General features: G+C 42.1%; 2 protein-coding genes across 2 annotated transcripts in view; both read right to left on the bottom strand.

Moving 5' to 3' along the window:
- Positions 1–247: 247 nt before the first annotated feature.
- Positions 248–9,263, bottom strand: LOC139472222 (uncharacterized; the record flags this gene model as incomplete). The annotated part of the gene is made up of 7 exons (XM_071254595.1): positions 9,080–9,263; positions 3,874–3,987; positions 2,949–3,185; positions 1,976–2,111; positions 1,202–1,317; positions 777–933; positions 248–352 (listed from the first exon to the last, which is right to left on the bottom strand). Coding segments are annotated over exons 1-7 (1,049 nt in total), but the record flags the coding sequence as incomplete, so codon positions are not given.
- Positions 9,264–19,741: 10,478 nt separating this feature from the next.
- The window catches only part of LOC139472221 (uncharacterized), a 38,597-nt gene continuing 36,387 nt past the window's right edge, over positions 19,742–21,951 (bottom strand). Inside the window, exons 8-9 of the mRNA XM_071254594.1 lie at positions 21,170–21,274; positions 19,742–19,796 (exon numbers count right to left, since the gene is read on the bottom strand). Coding sequence (XP_071110695.1) covers positions 19,742–19,796; positions 21,170–21,274 — 160 coding nt within the window. The remainder of the gene's footprint in view (positions 19,797–21,169; positions 21,275–21,951) is intronic.

The raw sequence follows: 21,951 nt of genomic DNA, 5'->3' as shown, positions 1-21,951 counted from the left end.
GCTCATTATGTCAATGACTGGATTGTCTGGTCCAGACTTGATTATTTACAAACCGCCGTCATATAGCTGGAATACTGCTGAGTGTGGCGTTAAACAACAAACAAACATTAATACCTTCTCATCTTTTCAGAAAAAAAGTCAGAAAGAGTGTCCCATTTCTCGGTTCATTGCGCATTTTTGATTTTTTGCATATGTTATGTGTACATCAGATGATACATAACTGCTTTTGTGTTATGATTTAACATACCAGGGAGGTTCGAACTCGAGCCTCGGGCAGTCAGTGGGCTCGCACGTGGTGTAGGTCAACGTTCCATCCTTTTCACAGGTATCGGGGTTGAAAATGTCAAGGTCACTGAAAGAGGCAAAAGGATGGCGTTGCTATCATATTACTCCACAGATGAGGCCCTCTGGCAAGTCCAGGGCAGTATTTGTATCTCTGCCAATGTGTTGTGAGAGAAAAGGTGAGGGGGGGGGGGGGGGGGGGGGGGGGGGGGGGTGGGGGGGCGGGGAGTGGGCATCCAGATTCGCTGTGCAGAGTTGCGTCCGTTTGGCACGCCACAAACCTATGATTGTGGGTTCGAATCCCGGTGTGCCCCGATTATGTTTCTAGATTTGTCAGCAACATACCCGTGCTCGTGGGTTTCAACGAAGTGGTAAACGTCGAAGACCTGCATCACTTCGGGCTTTCCTCCCACATTAAGCTGACACGCCCGTGATATAACTGGAATAATGTGAAAAGCGGCGTTAAACTCAACTCACTCACTCACTCCACTTACGCATCAGAAGAGTAGGCCACGTAGATGAGCGATGTACAGTCGTTGATCTTGACATCATGACACGGTCTGGTGGCATTGCAATCCAGCAGCTTGAAACAGTCGTCTTCGATGTTGTAGATCCACAGCCCACCAGCATCATCGCAAAACACTATCCTATCTTTTGAAAGAAAAAATATAATATAATATAATGAATGGCTTCCTTTTTAGCACACATCAGAGCACTAGGTTAGATATTAATTAGCAAATTTCGAGAAATTTAATCCGTTTTGAAAAGTAGCCGACACTATTCTCTAAAAGTAGAAAAATAAAAACTGAATGATATGACTTGAATATTTTAGGGAGTTTTAGAGAATGGACAAATGGTTTGTTAAATTATTTCTTCAGTTCCATATTAACAAGGATTGGATATATGTTTCCTTACAAACCTTCGTCAACGACATCAAACGACTTAATGTTCGTCGAAAACTTCACTTTGGTTTGCAAATCTTCACCTAATTTGTTGATGCACTGGATTTTCTTGCAGTTGCTGAAATACACTCGCCTTAACAAGAAAAAAAAGAAGGCAATTACAATAAACAAAAATAACTGTTTATTTTCTCGATACTGTTCTGCCAAATGGCAAGTGGTATTGCTCTAAACGGCAACCTGCAACGTGTTTGATGTCCTTTTTAGCTGCAGGCAACACAACGTGGCTAAACAACTTTGCCTGCGACAGATGCTTACGTTGAATATCCTGAAAAAGTGTGTGCTATCCTACATGGTGACACTGACTTTGCCCGTCACGCCGAAGACCCGGTTTCGATTCCCTCACATGGGTACAATGTGTGAAGCCCATTTATGGTGTGCCTCGCCATGATATTGCTGGAATATTGCTAAAAGCGGCGTAAATTCATACTCATTCACGCTCTCACTTACCCAATTATATGAGATCAAAATGACATCTGAATAACATCGATCTTACTCTCTTGTCCTCATCCTAAAACTAATGATGGAAAGACTCACTAAACTATTGATATCAGGAACTGATCATTTAGTAAAACATGACACAGTTCTATATTTTTTCAAATAAAAAAAAATTTGCATTGAGACATTATTCAATACTAATCTATAAGTTAATTCTAAATAAATAATGAAGAAAACCGGTACGATATGAACAGAAAATGATGTGTAACATCCAGAAACAAAACTGAGATACTGACCCGTTATAAGCTCTGACTATCCCGCTACATGCAACCCTGGAAAATTGCGAAACATCGAAACGCGCAATGATCGTTCTTCCAATGGCGTCTTCAGAGGAGGCATAAACGACATCTCCACAACACGCAATACCGATTCCTACACCCAGGCACAGCTAGTCGATAGGAAGAGGGGAGGGAGAGAGTGGGTTAGTTGGGTTTAACGGTGCTTTTAACAGTACTCCAGTTAGAGAGAGGAGAGAGAGAGAGAGAGAGAGAGAGAGAGAGAGAGAGAGAAACAAAATGAAAGGAGTAAAGACTTCATGTCAATAGGAAAACATATTCATGTATATATTTGTATATAGGCAACGAGGACCAAAAACATTAGGTGTTCAAAATAGAAATATTACAGTTTAATCTGTTAAACATGTTTCCACATCATAAGATTATCTAGTGATGATACTTTCATCGTGAACAATGTATTCGTTATTATATAATTAGTTTCAGGTCCATACTTATATGGGAGTTTTAGTATAATCAGAGTGAGTGATTTAGTTGTGTTTAACGCCGATTTTAACAGTATTCCAGTTATATCACGGCGTGTCAGCTTAATGTGAGGGGAAAGTCCGAAGTGATGCAGGTCTCAGACGTTTACTGCTTCGGTGAAACCCACGAGCATGGGTATGGTGCTGACAAACCTAGAAACATAATCGGGGCGAACAGGGATTCGAACCACAATCATAGGTTTCTCGCGTGCCAAAGGGACGCGACTTTGCACAGCGAATCGCGGCGCCTTAGACGACTGGGCCACCCGTTCCCCCAAGTATATTCAGAGATATCATTTAGTGCGAATTTCATTTCAGTCTCGGATTAACAAAGACTTTCTATGTTATGCATGTACTACTACAGGAAGTGAAACTCAAAAGAAAATGCCAGTGGGGTTTAACCCCTTTTTTGTTTGATTATTGACGTATCAGTTCTATTGGCATAGACGTACCCATTCCAATAACGCTTCTATCCCCACTGGGAAGGGCCAAACAGAACGCATCGAATTCCCCTATATTGTCGTCATTCGTGATGTAGCAGATGGAGTAATTAGAATCCTGAGATCCGCAAACTGTAAGCGCGTTGACGTTACTGCCTGCTTCTATACTTGGAAGGATCGTTCCAACGGGGTCAACCACAGCAATCTCAGAAGACAAGCATCCAGCCACAAGTGCAGCACATCCTTCGACTGTAAAACAGTAAAATGTTATGGAGTAAAGTCGATTTTCAGATTATTCTACCCAGTTTAATTCCGCATATAAACTAGTAAATATATGTATATAGTGGACAATATTAACATAACCAAATGCATGTCATAGCAGCCTAGACACAGAAGGTGATGGACGTGTCCAGAAATACAATACTTAATACGAGCATTCAAGTACACAAGCATAATGGTTATGACCATAGGGATTTATGACCGAATTTGCAAAACACACAGTGTCTGTATTTGGATCTTATTCTTTTGTAGTGTACCAGTTCTTTCAGCTCGAATGTTCCCAAAACTGACTGTATCAATTTAATCTGTCCAGGCATCGGCAGGGCAGTTCAGATCAACAATCTCTTTGATTTTGCACTTAGTTTGTCTCATACTAACGAGGAGGACAATCAACTGGTTGTTTCTATACTTACGTGAAGGACAATCAACTGGTTGTTTCTATACTTACGTGGAGGACAATCAACTGGTTGTTTCTATACTTACGTGGAGGATAATCAACTGGTTGTTTCTATACTTACGTGGAGGACAATAAACTGGTTGTTTCTATACTTACGAGGAGGACAATCAACTGGTTGTTTCTATACTTACGCGGATGACAACCAACTGGTTGTTTCTATACTTACGTGGAGGACAATCAACTGGTTGTTTCTATACTTACGTGGAGGACAATCAATTGGTTGAGATGCTATCACTCTCTCAAGGTCGCTGATCAGGTCACATAAGGTGCTATTGAGTTCTAGTAGAGTGGTTTCAAAGCAGTCCAAACTTGAATCTAAAACATAGTTGCTGTTGTTATTTATCTAAATTCATGAAATTTGTGATCTTGGTGTTTTAATAATAGCACCTTTGTCAGGAAAGATACATCGTATATTCTAAAGTGAGTGTGTGAGTATGGTTTACGCCGCTTTTAGCAATATTCCAGCAATATCACGGCGGGGTGCACCATAAATGGGCTTCACACATTGTACCCATGTCGGGAATCGAACTCGGGTCTTCGGCGTGACGAGCGAACGCTTTAACCACTAGGCTACCCGACCGCCCTTCTAAAGTGTTTTCATTGACTAATATATTTGCCGCGTTTTTTTATCTGTTGATTTTTAGCCGTTATACACACTGTTTCTGCTATTTCTGTTAATCCTACAAAAAATAACACCATGGTATACAGTATGAGTACACAATGCCATTTAGAAAGTGGTCAAATGTAACTTTTGTTATATTTGGGATAACACTTTCTTAGTAAAGTACAGATTCTAGTACTTTTTGGGGTTGAGTCCCGTCCGGGATTCGAACCCACACCTGCCAGGGTTAGGCACCTAAGTTTCCGGAACCGGACGGTCAATTTTATAAACAAAACACTGAAATGCACACAAAATTGTCTCACTTATCCGGACAATACACTTCCGCTGGTGGTAATCCATCCACTGGTGGTAATCCTTTGATTCGTGAGAAGTGAATTAACCAAGTGACACATTATTTCTTTGATAGGCATTTAGAAGTTGGAGTACTAAGTGAGGATAAGAATTTATGGATGAACAACTTCTTTATTACAATTAAGAGCGACGTTTCGGTGTAGGTTCTAACACCGTTATCAAGCAAGCACTTGCTTGATAACGGTGTTAGAACCTACACCGGAACGTCGCTCTTATTTGGAATAAAGAAGTTGTTCATCCATCTTTATTACAATTAAGAGCGACGTTCCGGTGTAGGTTCTAACACCGTTATCAAGCAAGTGCTTGCTTGATAACGGTGTTAGAACCTACACCGAAACGTCGCTCTTAATTGTAATAAAGAAGTTGTTCATCCATAAATTCTTATCCTTACTTGACACATTATTGTTTAAAATTCAAACCTCAAAATGTGGTAAAGTTCAAACTTCCATGACAGACTTTTTGAAACGTGTATGAATAAAGATTGAGTGGATGTATCTGTTTGTTCTGTCATCTGTCATGAGTTGCATAATTGAAAGGAAGTAACTCTTCCAGTAAGAAGCTGGTTTCAGTTATACGGAAATTCGTTTATATGGACGAATTGTGAAATGACGCAAGTGTCCGTATAAACGAGGCACGACTGTACCTATTTTCATTCAGTTGAACATCACTGAGGTGAAGTTAATTATAATTAAACAACATATAGAACTGTTCCGTCCAGATTGCAATAAGTAGACTTTTGTACAATGTAGATTAATGATTGATGTGACCATGTTCTAAAATATGTTTACTTTACTTTAATTTAGCAACGTTACCCTGGCGTTAACACCAACTTACTCTTCAAATACAAATAAAGCTGAGTATCACTATATGTCTTACGTAAAATTTAAAATTTCATTTTTTATGCATGGCAAAAACACGAACTTTATCAAAACATAATGGTTCTTTATATTCGTCGTGATGTATTCTCCTCTTTGTTAAATCTGCTGTTTTGATAATCAATCACCAACTGTTTTAACCACTTCCTAAATTTCACAATCACAATGTCTCGTGAATGTTATCATTACACCGTCTCGATATGGCTAAAATATTGCCGATGTGACGTTAAATATTAACTCACTCACTGATATCATAACAAGCGTCCCTATGATTATTCAGTGAATTCAGAAATATATCTTTAATGGAGTGAGTGAGTGAGTATGGTTTTACGCCGCTTTTAGCAATATTCCAGCAATATCACGGCGGGGGACACCAGAAATCGGCTTCGTACATTGTACCCATGTCGGGAATCGAACTCGGGTCTTCGGCGTGACGACCGACCGCTTTAACCACTAGGCTACCCGACCGCCCCTCTTTAATGGAACCTCACCATCTGCATATATACATGCGTGAAACTACATCTTTAACTCCTGATGTTTTGAATTTTGTTTTCGAAGTTATTTCAAATCTAAAGATATTGGAAAGTGGTCTGATTCCGTGCGCGTTTCTCCCGAAAAGTATTAAGGTTAAATATCTTGATTGACACGACAAATTGGACCAGATCACTACGTTCAGTATGAGAAATAAATGTGAAATCACTCCACTCCACTCCACTCCACTCAGCACCACCACTTCGACAATATGCATGTCAGTACTAGTACATAAACGTAGAGGCGTATGGACATAATCAATAATCGTCTCCCGAATCCTGTACTGTATCAAAACCATCATGGAAATATTCGGTTAAACCAGTATCTCTATCACAATCATCAAAAAAAAAAATCCTTTTCATGACCGATGTGGGCAATAAAATAATTTCAGAGTATCATCACCATGATAAGTTGATAAATCAGACAGTCCTTCATACATTTCAACACTCCCATAGGCGTGACCATGAGTGCAAGTATCCAATGTAAAATGTGACAAAACCATGATCCGATTAGAATAGGGTAAGTGCTTTTAATTAGCAAAACGAAAATATCTTTAATATAGTTTGAAATGTAAATATGTAAACATTGATTCAAACACTATGGTACCTGAACTGACAAAGCAATAGCAGCTCTATCGTTTGAGCAACATTCTGGGGATTAAACACTTAAGGAATGTTCTCTTGTTAAGGTGAGGTGACGTCGCGTCCAAGATTATTGCACTTATATAGCGATGTGCATGCGCGTGTGTTTGTGTGTGTGGCTGCTTGTACTAGTCCGGACTGATGCCGATTTATAGTGCTAGCTCACTGAGATACCATGCCGCAGTTTAACATGAATACCCCACTAAGACACAGTATACTGACTCCGAGTCCTTGTTTTAGCCCCTTAATGCCGAGCACCAGACAAGGTAACAACAAGTACCATCTTTTAACGTTCTGGTATGACGCGGCCGGGGATCGAACCCCGGACCTTCCGCTCTCCGGGCGGACGCTCTACCACTAGACCACGGAGGCGGTTCTCTTGTTAAGTGTCCATTGGGTACTTAAATAGAGAATCTCACCCGAGTGTCTTTTGATATCATATTTATCAACACAAGTTTCATCAACGAGTGTTGATATATTTGATATAAAAAACACGAGGGACACATTTTATTTATCAATCAACATCGTTCTTCCAACGTTTTCAGTTTGGAGACAGTAATATGCAGTGTATTAAGTGTTAAAAAGTACTGCTAAGAGCGCCAGGAGCAGATCCATTGGTGATGTCATTTGATTGTGACCTCATGGTTACCAATGACGTCACAATGGTCTGCAAAGCATTGCGATGCAACTTCATTTGACATTTGAATTTGTATTTGTTATATTTCATTCGATTCTGAAAGATCATCGGTACATTTCAACTTCATCTTGTGTGTGTTAAACCAGAGAACATATCGATCCCCAGTGTTCATCCAGGTTTTAATATAGTGATAACGAACAGCAAGACACTGCCCATATCTGTCCATTTGTACCAGGGATGCGACAAGACTAAATTTACTACCGAGGTACCCCTACCACCCGACCCTACCCGACAACCCGCTGCTCGTCTCAAGAGTTGGGTCAACAATGCCCAAATGGGAAATTAATTGTTTTACTGGAGTATGTGTACACATATAAAACGAGCTGGTCATGCATACACTGAAATTGACTGAAGCTTTATATTATTCAAACATTTAAAAGTAGGACGGAATGCGTGCATGGTCAGAAAGAAATGCCAACAATAGTAACTTGTACTGTCACCATGGAGTTAGAGTGAGTGAGTGAGTTGGGTTTTACGCCGCTTTTAACAGTATTCCAGTTATATCACGGCGTGTCAGCTTAATGTGGGAGGAAAGCCCGAAGTGATGCAGGTCTTAGACGTTTACCACTACGATGAAACCCACGAGCACGTGTATGGTGCTGACAAACCCAGAAACAGAATCAGAGCGAACCGGGATTCGAACCCACAATCATAGGTTTCTGGCGTGGCCAAGGGACGCAACTCTGCACAGCGAATCGCGGCGCCTTAGGCGACTGGGCCACCCGTGCCCCCCCCCCCCCCCCCCCCCCCCCAATGGAGTTAGAGTAAATTATACAATATATCACATGACTAGCCTAATGATTACCAATGATTACCCGAGTTAGCCGTCCCGTTGACAGAACATTTTGAAATTATTAAGTGAGGTGAGGTGAGGTGAAATGCGGCTTAATGTCGCGTCCAAGATTATTGCACTTATATAGCGACGTGCATGTACGTGTGTGTGTTTGTGTGGCTGCTTGTACTAGTCCGCACTGATGCCGATTAATAGCGCTAGTTCACTGAGATACCATGCCGCAGTTTAACATGAATACCCCACTCAGACACAGTATACTGACTCCGACCCGACCAGTCCTTGTTTTAGCCCCCTAGTGCCGAGCGTCAGATAGGGTAACAACAAGTACCATCTTTTAACGTCTTTTTGTATGCCGCGGCCGGGACTCGAGCAACAGTGAATGATTGAGTTGGGTTTAACGCCACCTTAAATAGCTTTCCAGTTATATCACGGCGTGTCAGCTTAATGTGGGAAAGCTCGAAGCGATGCAGGTCTCAGACGTTTACCGCTTAGGTGAAACCCACGAGTATGAGTATGGTGTTGACAAACCTAGAGACATAATCGGGGCGAACCGGAATTCGAACCCACAATCATAGGTTTCTGGCGTGGCCAAGGGACGCAACTCTGCACAGCGAATCGCGGCGCCTTAGGCGACTGGACCACCCGTGTCCCCATCTTCCAACACATTTAACTTTATAGTTATCATCAAGCTGTGACGTTTACATTCACTTACGAATATTGCTGTAGTTGCAAAACTGTTGATGAAGACTAAGGCAACATATAAATAAAGGTTTGTGACCAACTGATCTGAAACGTCCACAATATTGCTGTTTTCCCACCCACAACGACTGCTAGTTATTCGGAAACTTTTATGGAACAGTATTTTGAAAAATCATAGGTAATTGTGTCTTTACTTACCCAAACATGGGCACTGCTGGTTGGTGATCTCAAAGATACACTGCAAGTCAGCCTTAGCTGCTGTTATTTGGATCAATAAACTTATAAGCTTGTCGGGAAGCTCACTGGGTTCAGGTTGGGACCCCAGTGAGGGCGTCAACACAGCCAGGAGAACAAAGATTAATTTGCTGTCAAACATCGTCATGTTGATTCCTGTTGACTTATCGGCTCACCTTCAAGCTTTATTATAGGCATTAGAAAATTACGCGGACCAATGAATATACTGGCATGTGTCGAATGAGATCACCCACGTAACCTGCTATTTGCTATTGATTTTGAGAAGCGTTTTAGAAAAAAGTACTTGCAAACCACTGCATATTTTTTATAATTAAAACAGATGAAGCATATCACATGTTCAAATTGATTTGCTTGCTTGAGAAGGTTTTTGTCAAATATTTCATAGTTTGGTACTCACTAAATTTTACGATTGGCTTTACAAGGGATTATTATCCCAAAAACTATTTGTTTGGCTTTGTGATCCAGCGTGTACTAAATGCCAGGGTAATATATTTGAAAAATAAACTCCCAAATGATTTTGGCTTGTAACCACACCCAAGGACCTATGAAACTATCTCTCAAGTTTCACTAACGTAACCCTGTATTTTAAAGATTAAAGTAATGGCTATGTGATATATTGTTGCAATTTGAGTTGAGGATGTGCTACGATTGTTTGTGTCAAAGAGATTGGATGGATGGAAACACCTGTTGGGTTTACATATCTATTCAACTTCTCATGTTCTCAGCACGCCAGACACAAAGTGTCTTAAAAAAAACTCACGTAGTAGTTAAAGAGGGCTACCAAACTGACATGGTAGTTAAAGAGGCTACCAAACTGACATAGTAGTTAAAGAGGCTACCAAACTGACATAGTAGTTAAAGAGGGCTACCAAACCGACATAGTAGTTAAAGAGGGCTACCAAACTGACATAGTAGTTAAAGAGGGCTACCAAACTGACATACTAGTTAAAGAGGGCTACCAAACTGACACAAACGAAAGTTCGACCAAGTTCCATCAATGTAAAAAAATGTCAGTGCTGACACAGTATACTTACATCTCTTACATGTATGTGCAGGGGGGCAAACTTAAAAACATGTAGTAACTTATATCCACTTGTCCCTTTTTTAGATAGAAAATGATGTTAAGAAACACTAGCTGAAGGGGATTTGCTATGCACGCGGCGTGTATTTTTATGGTTTTTATCTACATTAAAAAGCTCAACAGGTTGATATAGATTTTAATGACCCAGGCATATAATAAGTGGGGATTTTGCTGTTGTTTCATTCTTTTTATTTGCGTATCCATTGAACCATGTAGAACATGCAGTGTTGAATTTAATTGTTGGTGGGATAGTCACTCCGATGAAAACACTTCAACAATCCTTCAAGAAAGTTTGCACATAGATATATATAGTGAACAAGTGCTTTTTGCTAATATTGGGTGTTTTATTGTTCTACATGTTGTGTCATTTGATGAAAACAAGTTTGGTTAAGACTTTGTTGGGTGTGTGGCTTGTTTCTAGCGCAGAGCTTCTGCTGACTATTTCTTCACATGCATAGAGAACGACATAGACCATACTTACTTGACGCCATAACAGTAGAAGTCTTTCCTTGTTATCTTTGAGTAAAAAATTAAGATTACATTGCAGGTAGATATGGTGTTGTCACCTGGGAGGATGGGAGGAAGTGTCGTGAAATATACAGTTAAACCACCGTGTGTTGTCACCTGGGAGGATGGGAGGAAGTGTCGTGAAATATACAGTTAAACCACCGTGTGTTGTCACCTGGGAGGATGGGAGGAAGTGTTGTGAAATATACAGTTAAACCACCGTGTGTTGTCACCTGGGAGGATGGGAGGAAGTGTCGTGAAATATACAGTTAAACCACCGTGTGTTGTCACCTGGGAGGATGGGAGGAAGTGTCGTGAAATATACAGTTAAACCACCGTGTGTTGTCACCTGGGAAGATGGGAGGAAGTGTTGTGAAATATACAGTTAAACCACCGTGTGTTGTCACCTGGGAAGATGGGAGGAAGTGTTGTGAAATATACAGTAAAACCACCGAGTGTTGTTACCTGGGAAGACGTGTTGTGAAATATACAGTCAAACCACTGTGTGTTGTTACCTGGGAAGAAGTGTTGTGAAACATACAGTCAAACCAAATCTCTAACGTCAACCTCTCGTGAAATCTTTCAATAAATTCACCAACAGATTAAAATTTTCTTTTAGAACCTTCGCATATTATTTCAATCTGAATTTGTAATTTTATTGATGTGGTGGAACAGTAGCCATGTGTTGCACACCTCACGTTGATACCTGGGGAGAAACAGTAATAAACACTACTGTCAAATCAGACAGCTGGCGGCTCCATCAAAAATTTATTTCTATGGTTGTTATGCAAATGTCTGATTCATTTTAATGACGAGAATGTTTCTTACCAAGCAAGTAAGCTAAATGTTCAAAATATGTCATCACAATAAATCATTCTGTTGTAAATATATTTTCTGATACTGGTGTAGCTTTATCACTTGACAGGTGTGCAATATGTAAGCGTGTTTTATCCTTCAGCATATAAAGTTACTGTTTATCAGTTTACTAACAATACTACTAAATAAGTTTGTAACGATTTACTATCGATGCATCATCGCCTAACAGTACATTCGCCCTTGGAGAGTCAGGGCTGGGAAAATATCCCAAGTAGCCCGTGCTCTTCTTAAGAGTTGGCCAAATTGATCGGGTCAGACTTGGTGCTTTGATTGAATGCATGTCATCATATCCCAATGTTTGGTCGACTGAAGCTCAGGATGTCAATCACTGGATTGTCTCGACCACACCCGATTGGTTGCAGATCGTTGCCATACAGCTGCCATATTGCTGGTTTAAAAAACAAGAAACTCTCACTTCAGCCAATGGCCACTCATCCCATCTCATGGTTACTGTCTCAACACATGGCCACTATCCCACCTCATGGTCACTATCCCACCTCATGGCCACCATCTCAACCCATGGCCACTATCCCACCTCATGGTCACTATCCCACCTCATGGCCACCATCTCAACCCATGGCCACTATCCCACCTCATGGTCACTATCCCACCTCATGGCCACTCATCCCACCTCATGGCCACTATCCCACCTCATGGCCACCATCTCAACCCATGGCCACTATACCACCTCATGGCCACTATCCCACCTCATGGCCACTCATCCCACCTCATGGCCACTATCCCACCTCATGGCCACCATCTCAACCCATGGCCACTATACCACCTCATGGCCACTATCCCACCTCATGGCCTCTCATCCCACCTCATGGCCACCATCTCAAAACATGGCCACTATCCCACATGGTCACTATCCCACCTCATGGCCACCATCTCAACCCATGGCCACTATCCCGCCTCATGGTCACTATCCCACCTCATGGCCACCATCTCAACCCATGGCACTATCCCACCTCATGGCCACCATCTCAACCCATGGCCACTCATCCCATCTCATGGCCACTATCCCACCTCATGGTCACTATCCCACCTCATGGCCACCATCTCAACCCATGGCCACTATCCCACCTCATGGCCACCATCTCAACCCATGGCCACTATACCACCTCATGGCCACTATCCCACCTCATGGCCACTCATCCCACCTCATGGCCACTATCCCACCTCATGGCCACCATCTCAACCCATGGCCACTATCCCACCTCATGGCCACCATCTCAAAACATGGCCACTATCCCACATGGTCACTATCCCACCTCATGGCCACCATCTCAACCCATGGCCACTATCCCGCCTCATGGTCACTATCCCACCTCATGGCCACCATCTCAACCCATGGCACTATCCCACCTCATGGCCACCATCTCAACCCATGGCCACTCATCCCATCTCATGGCCACTATCCCACCTCATGGTCACTATCCCACCTCATGGCCACCATCTCAACCCATGGCCACTATCCCACCTCATGGCCACCATCTCAACCCATGGCCACTATCCCACCTCGTGGTCACTATCCCACCTCATGGCCACCATCTCAACCCAAGGCCTCTCATCCCATCTCCTGGAAACTACCCCTACTCATGGCCACTACCCCATCTCATTGCCACCTGTCCCACCTCATTGGCACTATCCCACCTCATGCCCACATATGTAACCTCGTTGGCTCTAATCCCATCTCTTGACCACAATCCCACCTCCTGATCATTCTTCCCGCCTCTTGGCCACTCATTCCACCCCATGACCACTATCCCCCTTCATTGCCACTATCCCACCTCATGGCCACTATCCCCCTTCATGGCATCTCATCCTACTTCATAGCCACTATCCCACCTCATGACCGCCTTCGTGGCCACTATCCCCCGTCATAACATCTCATCCTACCTTATTGACACTGCCCAACCTGATGGCCACTATGCCCCTTCATGGCTGCTGTCCCACCTCATGGCCACTATCCCCCTTCATGGCCACTGTCCCCCTTCATGGCCACTTTCCGACCTCATGGCCAGTATCCCGCCTCATCGCCACTATACCCCTTCATGGCCACTATCCAACCTCATGACCACTATCCAACCTCATGGCCACTATCCCGCCTCATCGCCACTATCCCCTTCATGGCCACTTTCCGACCTCATGGCCACTTCTCCCGCCTCATCGCCACTATACCCCTTCATGGCCACTATCCAACCACTATCTCGCCTCATCGCCACTATCCCCCTTCATGGCCACTATCCATCCTCATGGCCACTATCCGACCTCATGGCCACTATCCCGCCTCATCGCCACTATCCCCTTCATGGCCACTATCCAACCTCATGACCCCTTTCCTGCCTCATCACCACTATCCCCTTCATGGCCACTATCCATCCTCATGACCACTATCTCGCCTCATCGCCACTATCCCCCTTCATGGCCACTATCCATCCTCATGGCCACTATCCGACCTCATGGCCACTATCCCGCCTCATCGCCACTATCCCCTTCATGGCCACTATCCAACCTCATGACCACTATCCAACCTCATGGCCACTTTCCCGCCTCATGGCAACTATCCCCCATCATGGCATCTCATCCTACCTCATGGCCACTATCTCACCTCATGGTCACTATCCCACATCATGGCCACTATCCCCCTTCATCGCCACTATGTCCCCTTCCACTGTACCACCAGACTATCTATCGTGCCTATACATATTTTTGTTTCCGTGAAACTCTTATATATTGATGTTTTGCAAACGCCATGTGCATTGCCACCTAGGGCCATCGCAACATCTGCTTCTCAGGTTTTAGAAGAACCACATATATTCAATATTTCACATTTGCTTTCTAGGTCCATGTATATACGTATATAACATTTCGTAAAACATGGAAGTTTATACAATAACTTCAATTTCGCACCTTTTTAAAAGTTGCTGTTGCCATGCGCACTTCTTGAATTTTTTCAGACAAGTACAAAGAAAGAAAGATTGTTGTCACAGTCATTTATTTTTAACCGAAGCCTTTCCTTCCGTAACACACTGTGATACACAAGATGGCCTTCATAAGATTAGACGTTAATTCTTTCAACGTGGCATGTTCCCGAGGCAAGGGATCTTTGCCTCGCGAAGATGGTCGTATGTGTAGTCTCATGTCTTTAGTTTTAGATCAGATATCTGTGACAGAAGATCGACTCCTGTGACGTTTCCTTTTTCAGTGGCTTTGCAGGGTCGTCAAATGGCTTCACTTATTTTGAGTGATCCATTCATCTATTTTTCACTACTAATTTGCCTTTTACACCCCATCATGGCCATTATCCCACCCCATGGCCACTATGCCCATTCATGGCCGCTGTCCCACCTCATGGCCATTATGTCCCTTCATGGCATCTCATCCTACCTTATGGACACTGTCCCACATCATGGCCACTACCCCCCTTCATGGCCACTATCCCACCTCATGGCCACTATCCCACATCATGGCCACTATCCCCCTTCATGGCCACTATCCCCCTTCATGGCATCTCATCCTACCTTATGGACATTGTATCACCTCATGGCCACTATCCCCCTTCATGGCTTCTATGTCCCTTCATGGCATCTCATCCTACCTTACGGACACTATCCCACCTCATGGCCACTACCCCCCCTTCATGGCAACTTTCCCACCTCATGCCTACTATCCAACCGCATGGCCACTATCCCCCTTCATGGCCACTATCCAACCGGATGACCACTATCGAACCTAATGGCCACTATCCAACCTCATGGCCTCCATCCCCCTTCATACCTCCATAATTGCATCATAGTTCGGCAAGGGTTGAACATGGCTTTTTTATAGTCAGTTAACTCCCTTGCCTCGCGAAGATGGTCGTATGTGTGGTCTCAAGTCTTTAGTTTTAGATCAGATATCTGTGACATGGAATGCTTCAGATAATTGAGACTGATGACACTATTGCGTTGACTTTTCATGTTGGACTAAATGTTAGTGTTCAAGTCTCATTCGTGAAGTGTTTGTAATAGGCACAGGTGACTACCATGATGACAACTTGTGAAACACATTTTCTATTGAAAAATTACGGAGGAACCACAAAAGGGCTCACATGTTATAGCGTCGTACCATTGATGTATACACTGCACCTAGGTACATTCCTTTTTATTTGCTTACTTGATCTGAATCTTTCGACAAATACCACTATATTATTTAAAAAGCATATCTTACAATTATGGTCTATAAGGGCTGATATAAAATCAGTTAATATAAGAAACTTTTTGCTTGGACTGTTTCATTGAATGACATAGAGGTTGTTGCTTAACTTCCAATAGCAGTGGCGGTAGGGTACACTAGTTGTTAAAGCGTTCGCTCGTGACGCCGAAGGCTCGGGTTCGATTCCCCACATGGGCACAATGTGTGAAGCCCATTTAATGTGTCAATCGCCGTGATATTGCTTGAATATTGTCAAAAGCGGTGTAAAACTTTACTCAATCAATCAATCAATTCCATAACACTATGCTACACACTTTATAATCTGGCTCAGAATAAATCGGGGGTGCGGGTGGCCTAGTTGTCTAAGGCGCCGCGATTCGCTGTGCAGAGTTGCGTCCCTTGGACACGCCAGAAACCTATGATTGTGGGTTCGAATCCCGGTTCGCCCCGATTATGTTTCTAGGTTTGTCAGCACCATATCCGTGCTCGTGGGTTTCACCGAAGCAGTAAACGTCTAAGACCTGCATCACTTCGGGCTTTCCTCCCACATTAAGCTGACACTCCGCGATATAACTGGAATACTGTTAAAAGCGGTGTTAAACCCAACTAACTCACTCTATGGTTCGCGTTTGTTTTGGCGGCGAGTATATAAATCTCTTCTGATAAATAATGCGAACTTATGTTCCCAGAAAACAACGTGTCAGTGACTTTATTGTCTTTTGCATCAGTATTTAATTCACAACATGTTCTCCCGACCTTTTTAGGTTGCATTCAAACTTCAAAAGTATATTGTCGTAATTGGTGTTCATGTTTGTATCCAACACACAAGAGTACGTACTTCATTCTGGGAGAGTTTTATGAAAGATAAAAAACAAGAATCTAATTCAAATAGACCGTATAATTCGCGGTGAATATATATATATATTTATATATATATATAGATATATATAGATATATATATATATATATATAACATCAACTCCCAAGAATAATCAGTCTGGATTATCCGTCGAAAAACATCCCACTGTACGCAAAAGACAAACTGGCGTGGAAATAATATGAATGGATCACTGAAAGAATGGCATCTGTGGAAATATGAATAATCTACAGAAAGCAACGCACCACGTCCGAAAGCAGATTTTGGCTGTTTACCGCTTTCTCAAGAACAGTTAGTGGTGCTTACTGTATATAATCATAAAGACAATTGTCGGTATCAATTGTCGGAGTTGGTCACTGATTTGTATTTTAATGTTGCTTCAAACAGTTTCTATGTCGCATTACTTTGTCAGATAAATACAATAAATCGAAATGAGGCGAATGGTTTTAGTGGTTACAACTTTATTGTTTGTTTGTATGTTTTCTAACGCCGCACTCAGCAATATTCCGACGGCGGTCTGTAAATAATCAAGTCTAGGCCAGACAATCCACTGACTGAAATCATGATACGGTAGGTGGCACGTGGTCCTATGCACAGCGCACAGGTCACAAATGTTCGAATTGTGCCTCTGTTGACCCAGCAGTAAATGGGTAACCAGTAGCATGAGATTGCCATGTGGTTGTTAACCGTCTAGCGCCTAACAGGCAGCTTGGGTCGTATACTTCCCAAGGAGCTGAGAATGATTAACATTATTAATTATAATAATATTTTTTATTATTAAATGTCGCTGTAGGCTTTCACTTGTGAGGATGTCACTTTAATTCTTTTATGAGAGCTTCATTTAATTTCGCTACTTTCTTTGGTTTGTCCTGGTTAATCATCCGGGTTTTAGTCAGTGCATGGACAAGCACATGGATGTAAACAGAATAAGACATGAACTTGTGTAGGGTGTAAAGAGCCCATAAATTTGTCAGTATTAACAAAATATATAATAAAAAAACATGTAAATCATGACTAGCAATGCTATAACAAATGTAAATGGTGTACAAAGGTAAATTGCCTGTTGAAAAGGTCGAAGTGTGCATCACAGATGTTTCGTTTAAAATCCGGAAAATAATTTCGGTAATAACATGTACTTACTACCTTAGTTACAAGTTTTAATATTTCACATTTGTTTATATTAAAGCTTGTACCTGTCAACAATAGGCCAGTAAAATAATTTGAAGGAAAGACATACTGGAAAGTAATACAAATATCAGTCACAATGTTTCAAGACTGAATCAAGAATGTATTCATCAACCTATGCTGAAGTTATAAAATAAACCATTCAAGACAGTGTACTGAATTATGTGTCAATGGCCAAAGTGCATCACCTACAGTCGCGATAAAAGACTTGCAAAAAATCGAACTTCAATAGTAAATCTTGTCTTCATTGAAGTGCTGCTTATAATTGCACAAGCTCTCTTTGTCGTTTCCATCTGTAACACACCCCTGAAACTACTCAGGTTTCTAAAAAGCATAAACCGCCGTCATATAGCTAGAATATTGCTGAGTGCGGCGTTAAACAACAAACAAACAAACAAATAATTAGCATAACCTTTGAAAAAAACCTCATGACCTGGTGGTATTGGTGATATTTTGTAAAATCGCCATCTTTTTCCATATTCATAAAAAAATCTCTGTTAAAAGTCTGTTGTATGATTTCAACTATATAATGACATGTATTTATGAATCACCATCAAATAGTGAAGATACCATGTCCGCGAAAAGGTGAGCGTATCCTGCCCCGCTGGTGGCACCAGTCACGTGTCACTTGCTCACCCAAAGAAAAACACGGGAACACCTGGTACAAGTCAAAATTGGGTCATCACTATTATTGTCACAGGTGGTCAAATTTGGAAATATCTACCATAAAACGTGTTGAAAGCTGAACGGCTTGAATGTTGTAAACCATCTTCCCGGCACAAGGGAACTAACTGAGTGCAAAGGTCCAGTTTCCACTGGCTTGAGGTGTTGGAATAGTTCACAACATAAATAGTAAAATGGCTATGTGGATGTTAAAATCATCTCTCGTCATACAGTCTTGTTGAGCGTGTTTTGTCACACTGGATTTTATATAAAGATCTAAATATGAAACATACGAGGAGGTCTCACTGGTCGCATTACTTCTTATTCAGGTTGGTAAATCAGTGGAAGGGAACTGGCTATACGATGGCTATTGAACGATTTTATATCATCCACAAGCCTGAAGTTAATTTTCTTGGCCAAATTCCTTTGTGTTGACTTTGCCAATCCGAGCCAACTGTAGATATCATGATAGCCCAAGAACATTGTACATACATAATAGACAACCATGTTTGCAACAGCTTAAGGTATCCAGTGAAGTACGTTGACGGATAGATACTTTGAATATTAGGCCACCGTGGCACGTAGTTTTATAGATTTAGTGTGTAGTGTTCGACTACCTGCAGTAACAAACTAAATATTGTTCAGAGCGGCTACAACAAAATGGACTGACCGACTGAAGCATCTTTTCAAAGGGATATTTCATGCATAATTCAGATTTCTGGATCTGGGGACCTACTATGATTCAATCAATTCGTTCAATTTCTATTTGAATAATGAAATAATATCCCCAGGATGACGACGAGCTTGTCCGTGATTTGTATTTTAATGCCGCTTCGAGCAATATTTCATTCAAACCAGTTCCTCGCATGGTCCTGTCGCCTCAGGCGACATTTGAAAACAAACGCAAAAGTTCAAGCAAATTCTTTGATTTTCTGAATTTCCTTGATGTTAACTCCATTTGTCTCAAATACTTTCTGTGACCATAAAGAAAATCCTTCCTTGATTGTACTGAGAATTATGTTTAATCCCCTGACAGTGATAGGGTGGTAAAGTAGCTGGACCCATCAATGTCTCTCTCTCTTTGTATCAATTTGTATGGGGCTTTGGAATCCAGTACACCAATCTTGCCCCTAATCTGTTGTATTGTATTCGCCTGATTTGAGCAGAATAGCAAACTTTATTCTGATTAAGATCATTTATTTGGACAAAGGGATGTTCACATGTTACAAAAAGCCACCAGAAGTTGCTCTAAAGTTGGTAGGACAGTGTCCCTAAAACAAAAACAGAGTAACAGAGCAAATAAAGTGTATGTCTGCAACCAACTCAGTAATCATCTGCATCCCGGCGACCTGTACACGTGTCTAGACAACACAGCACAGTGATTGATATTATGAACAACGTCCCACATTAACTGCCCGACGAAGGAGGCCATTGTTATAGCTGGAGAGAATTTGTCCTCAGCCTGTTAATATCCCTGAACCAACCCAATCAAACAGCAACGTATGGCAGTTGTTATTAACACGAAGGACACAACAGATATCAGTGTGACGCTGGCCTAGAAACGTGTCATTAACAAAGGATTACGTCACTGTGGGTCGCGTGACGTCATTCGACCTTGGCCTTCGATTCCGCAAACATCGAATATAATCAGTTTCGTGAACAAACTGAAAGTAATATTGTGGATTTTAATGGACATTAACTTCTTATTGACATGGTTTCGGATGACAGTGCAATGATTGATTGACACTGGAAGCTGCATGAAATTTCAAAATATCAGAATACTGCCTAATTGCGTAGATCAGTGCTCATGATGTCAATCACTGGATTGTCTGGTCCAGGGTCTATTGTGTACAGACAGCCGTCATACAGCTGGATTAATGCTGGGTGTGACGTTAAACAACAAACACAATACAATATCTAATCTTTTCAGAAAAAAACAGAACTGTCTTTCAATGTCCCATTGTTCTGGACTCATTAAGATTCAAGGTAGAATAGGTCTTCAGCAACCAATGCTTGCCGTAAAAGGCGACTATGCTTGTCGTAAGATGGATCGGGTGGTCAGACTCGCTGATTTGGTTGATGCATGTCATCGATCCCAATTGCATAGATCAATGCTCATGATATTAATCACTGGATTTCTGGTCCAGACTCGATGATTTACAAACCGCCGTCATATAGCTGGAATATTGTTGAGTGCAGCGTTAAACACCAAACCAAGCAACCAACCCCTTGTTCTGTCTCATTGTTCTGTTTAGTGAGTGAGTGAGTGAGTTGTGTTTAACGCCGCTTTTAACAGTATTCCAGTTACATCGCGGCGTGTCAGCTTAATGTGGGAGGAAAGCCCGAAGTGATGCAGGTCTCAGACGTTTACCAGTTCGGTGAAACCCACGAGCACGGGTATGGTGCTGACAAACCTAGAAACATAATCGGGGCGAACCGGGATTCGAACCCACAATCATAGGTTTCTGGCGTGCCCAAGGGACGCAACTCTGCACAGCGAATCGCGGCGCCTTAGACGACTGGGCCACCCGTGCCCCCTTGTTCTGTTTAATAGTAACAGTAATAGTAACTGTTCAATATGTTATCATATGATGCGTCAGATGGTACATACTCGTAACAGCTTTTGTGTTATGATTTAACATACCAGGGAGGTTCGAACTCGAGCCTCGGGCAGTCAGTGGGCTCGGACGTGGTGTAGGTCAACGTTCCATCCTTTTCACAGGTATCGGAGTTGAAAATGTCAAGGACACTGAAAGAGGCAAAAGGATGGCGTTGCTATCATATCACTCCACAGATGAGGCCCTCTGGCAAGTCCAGGGCAGTATTTGTATCTCTGCCAATGTGTTGTGAGAGAAAAGTGAGAATCAAATACTCACAGAAAACGACAGTAACTCTTTTGCTTTTGTAATTTAATTGTAAACCAGGGAAGTATAATTGTTTCACATGATATGTTATGATTCTGATACATTTAGCATCATCCTTGTTCATTCAATTCATTAAGATCCGTACCCATTTAGATGAGAGACGGCATCAAGGTACTCTACAGCACGTTTTTCCCAAGAAAGAAATTGTCTTTGTAATGGTCAACATGGCGTGTACATGGCGTGAACCACCTGCTTTCAACTGAAGAACGGTAACTTCAGCCAAAGACTATTCTGTCTTTAAGTCTAGAATCTTGAACAGGATAGGTTTGGAACTGGCGATTTGGATGATTGTGGCAGTTGTTGCAGGTGGTCACGAGGTTGTTGAGGGTGTTGACTGTGGAATGGCATGATCTCAGACAACAGCGCAAGTGGATTCTGTCTCCGTTTCTTGACTTGAAACTAAGTTTGTAGCCGAAGTACACCAAATACTGTCCTCCACGATATATAGCAAGGCACTTGTTTGTTTGCCTGATTGCTATGCTATACAGTTGTCAATGACTAT

Source organism: Haliotis cracherodii, unplaced genomic scaffold, assembly GCF_022045235.1.
Source record: "Haliotis cracherodii isolate W230 unplaced genomic scaffold, xgHalCrac1.p SCAF_24, whole genome shotgun sequence".
NCBI lineage: Eukaryota > Metazoa > Mollusca > Gastropoda > Lepetellida > Haliotidae > Haliotis > Haliotis cracherodii.
This window is presented reverse-complemented; position numbering and strand designations above follow the sequence as displayed.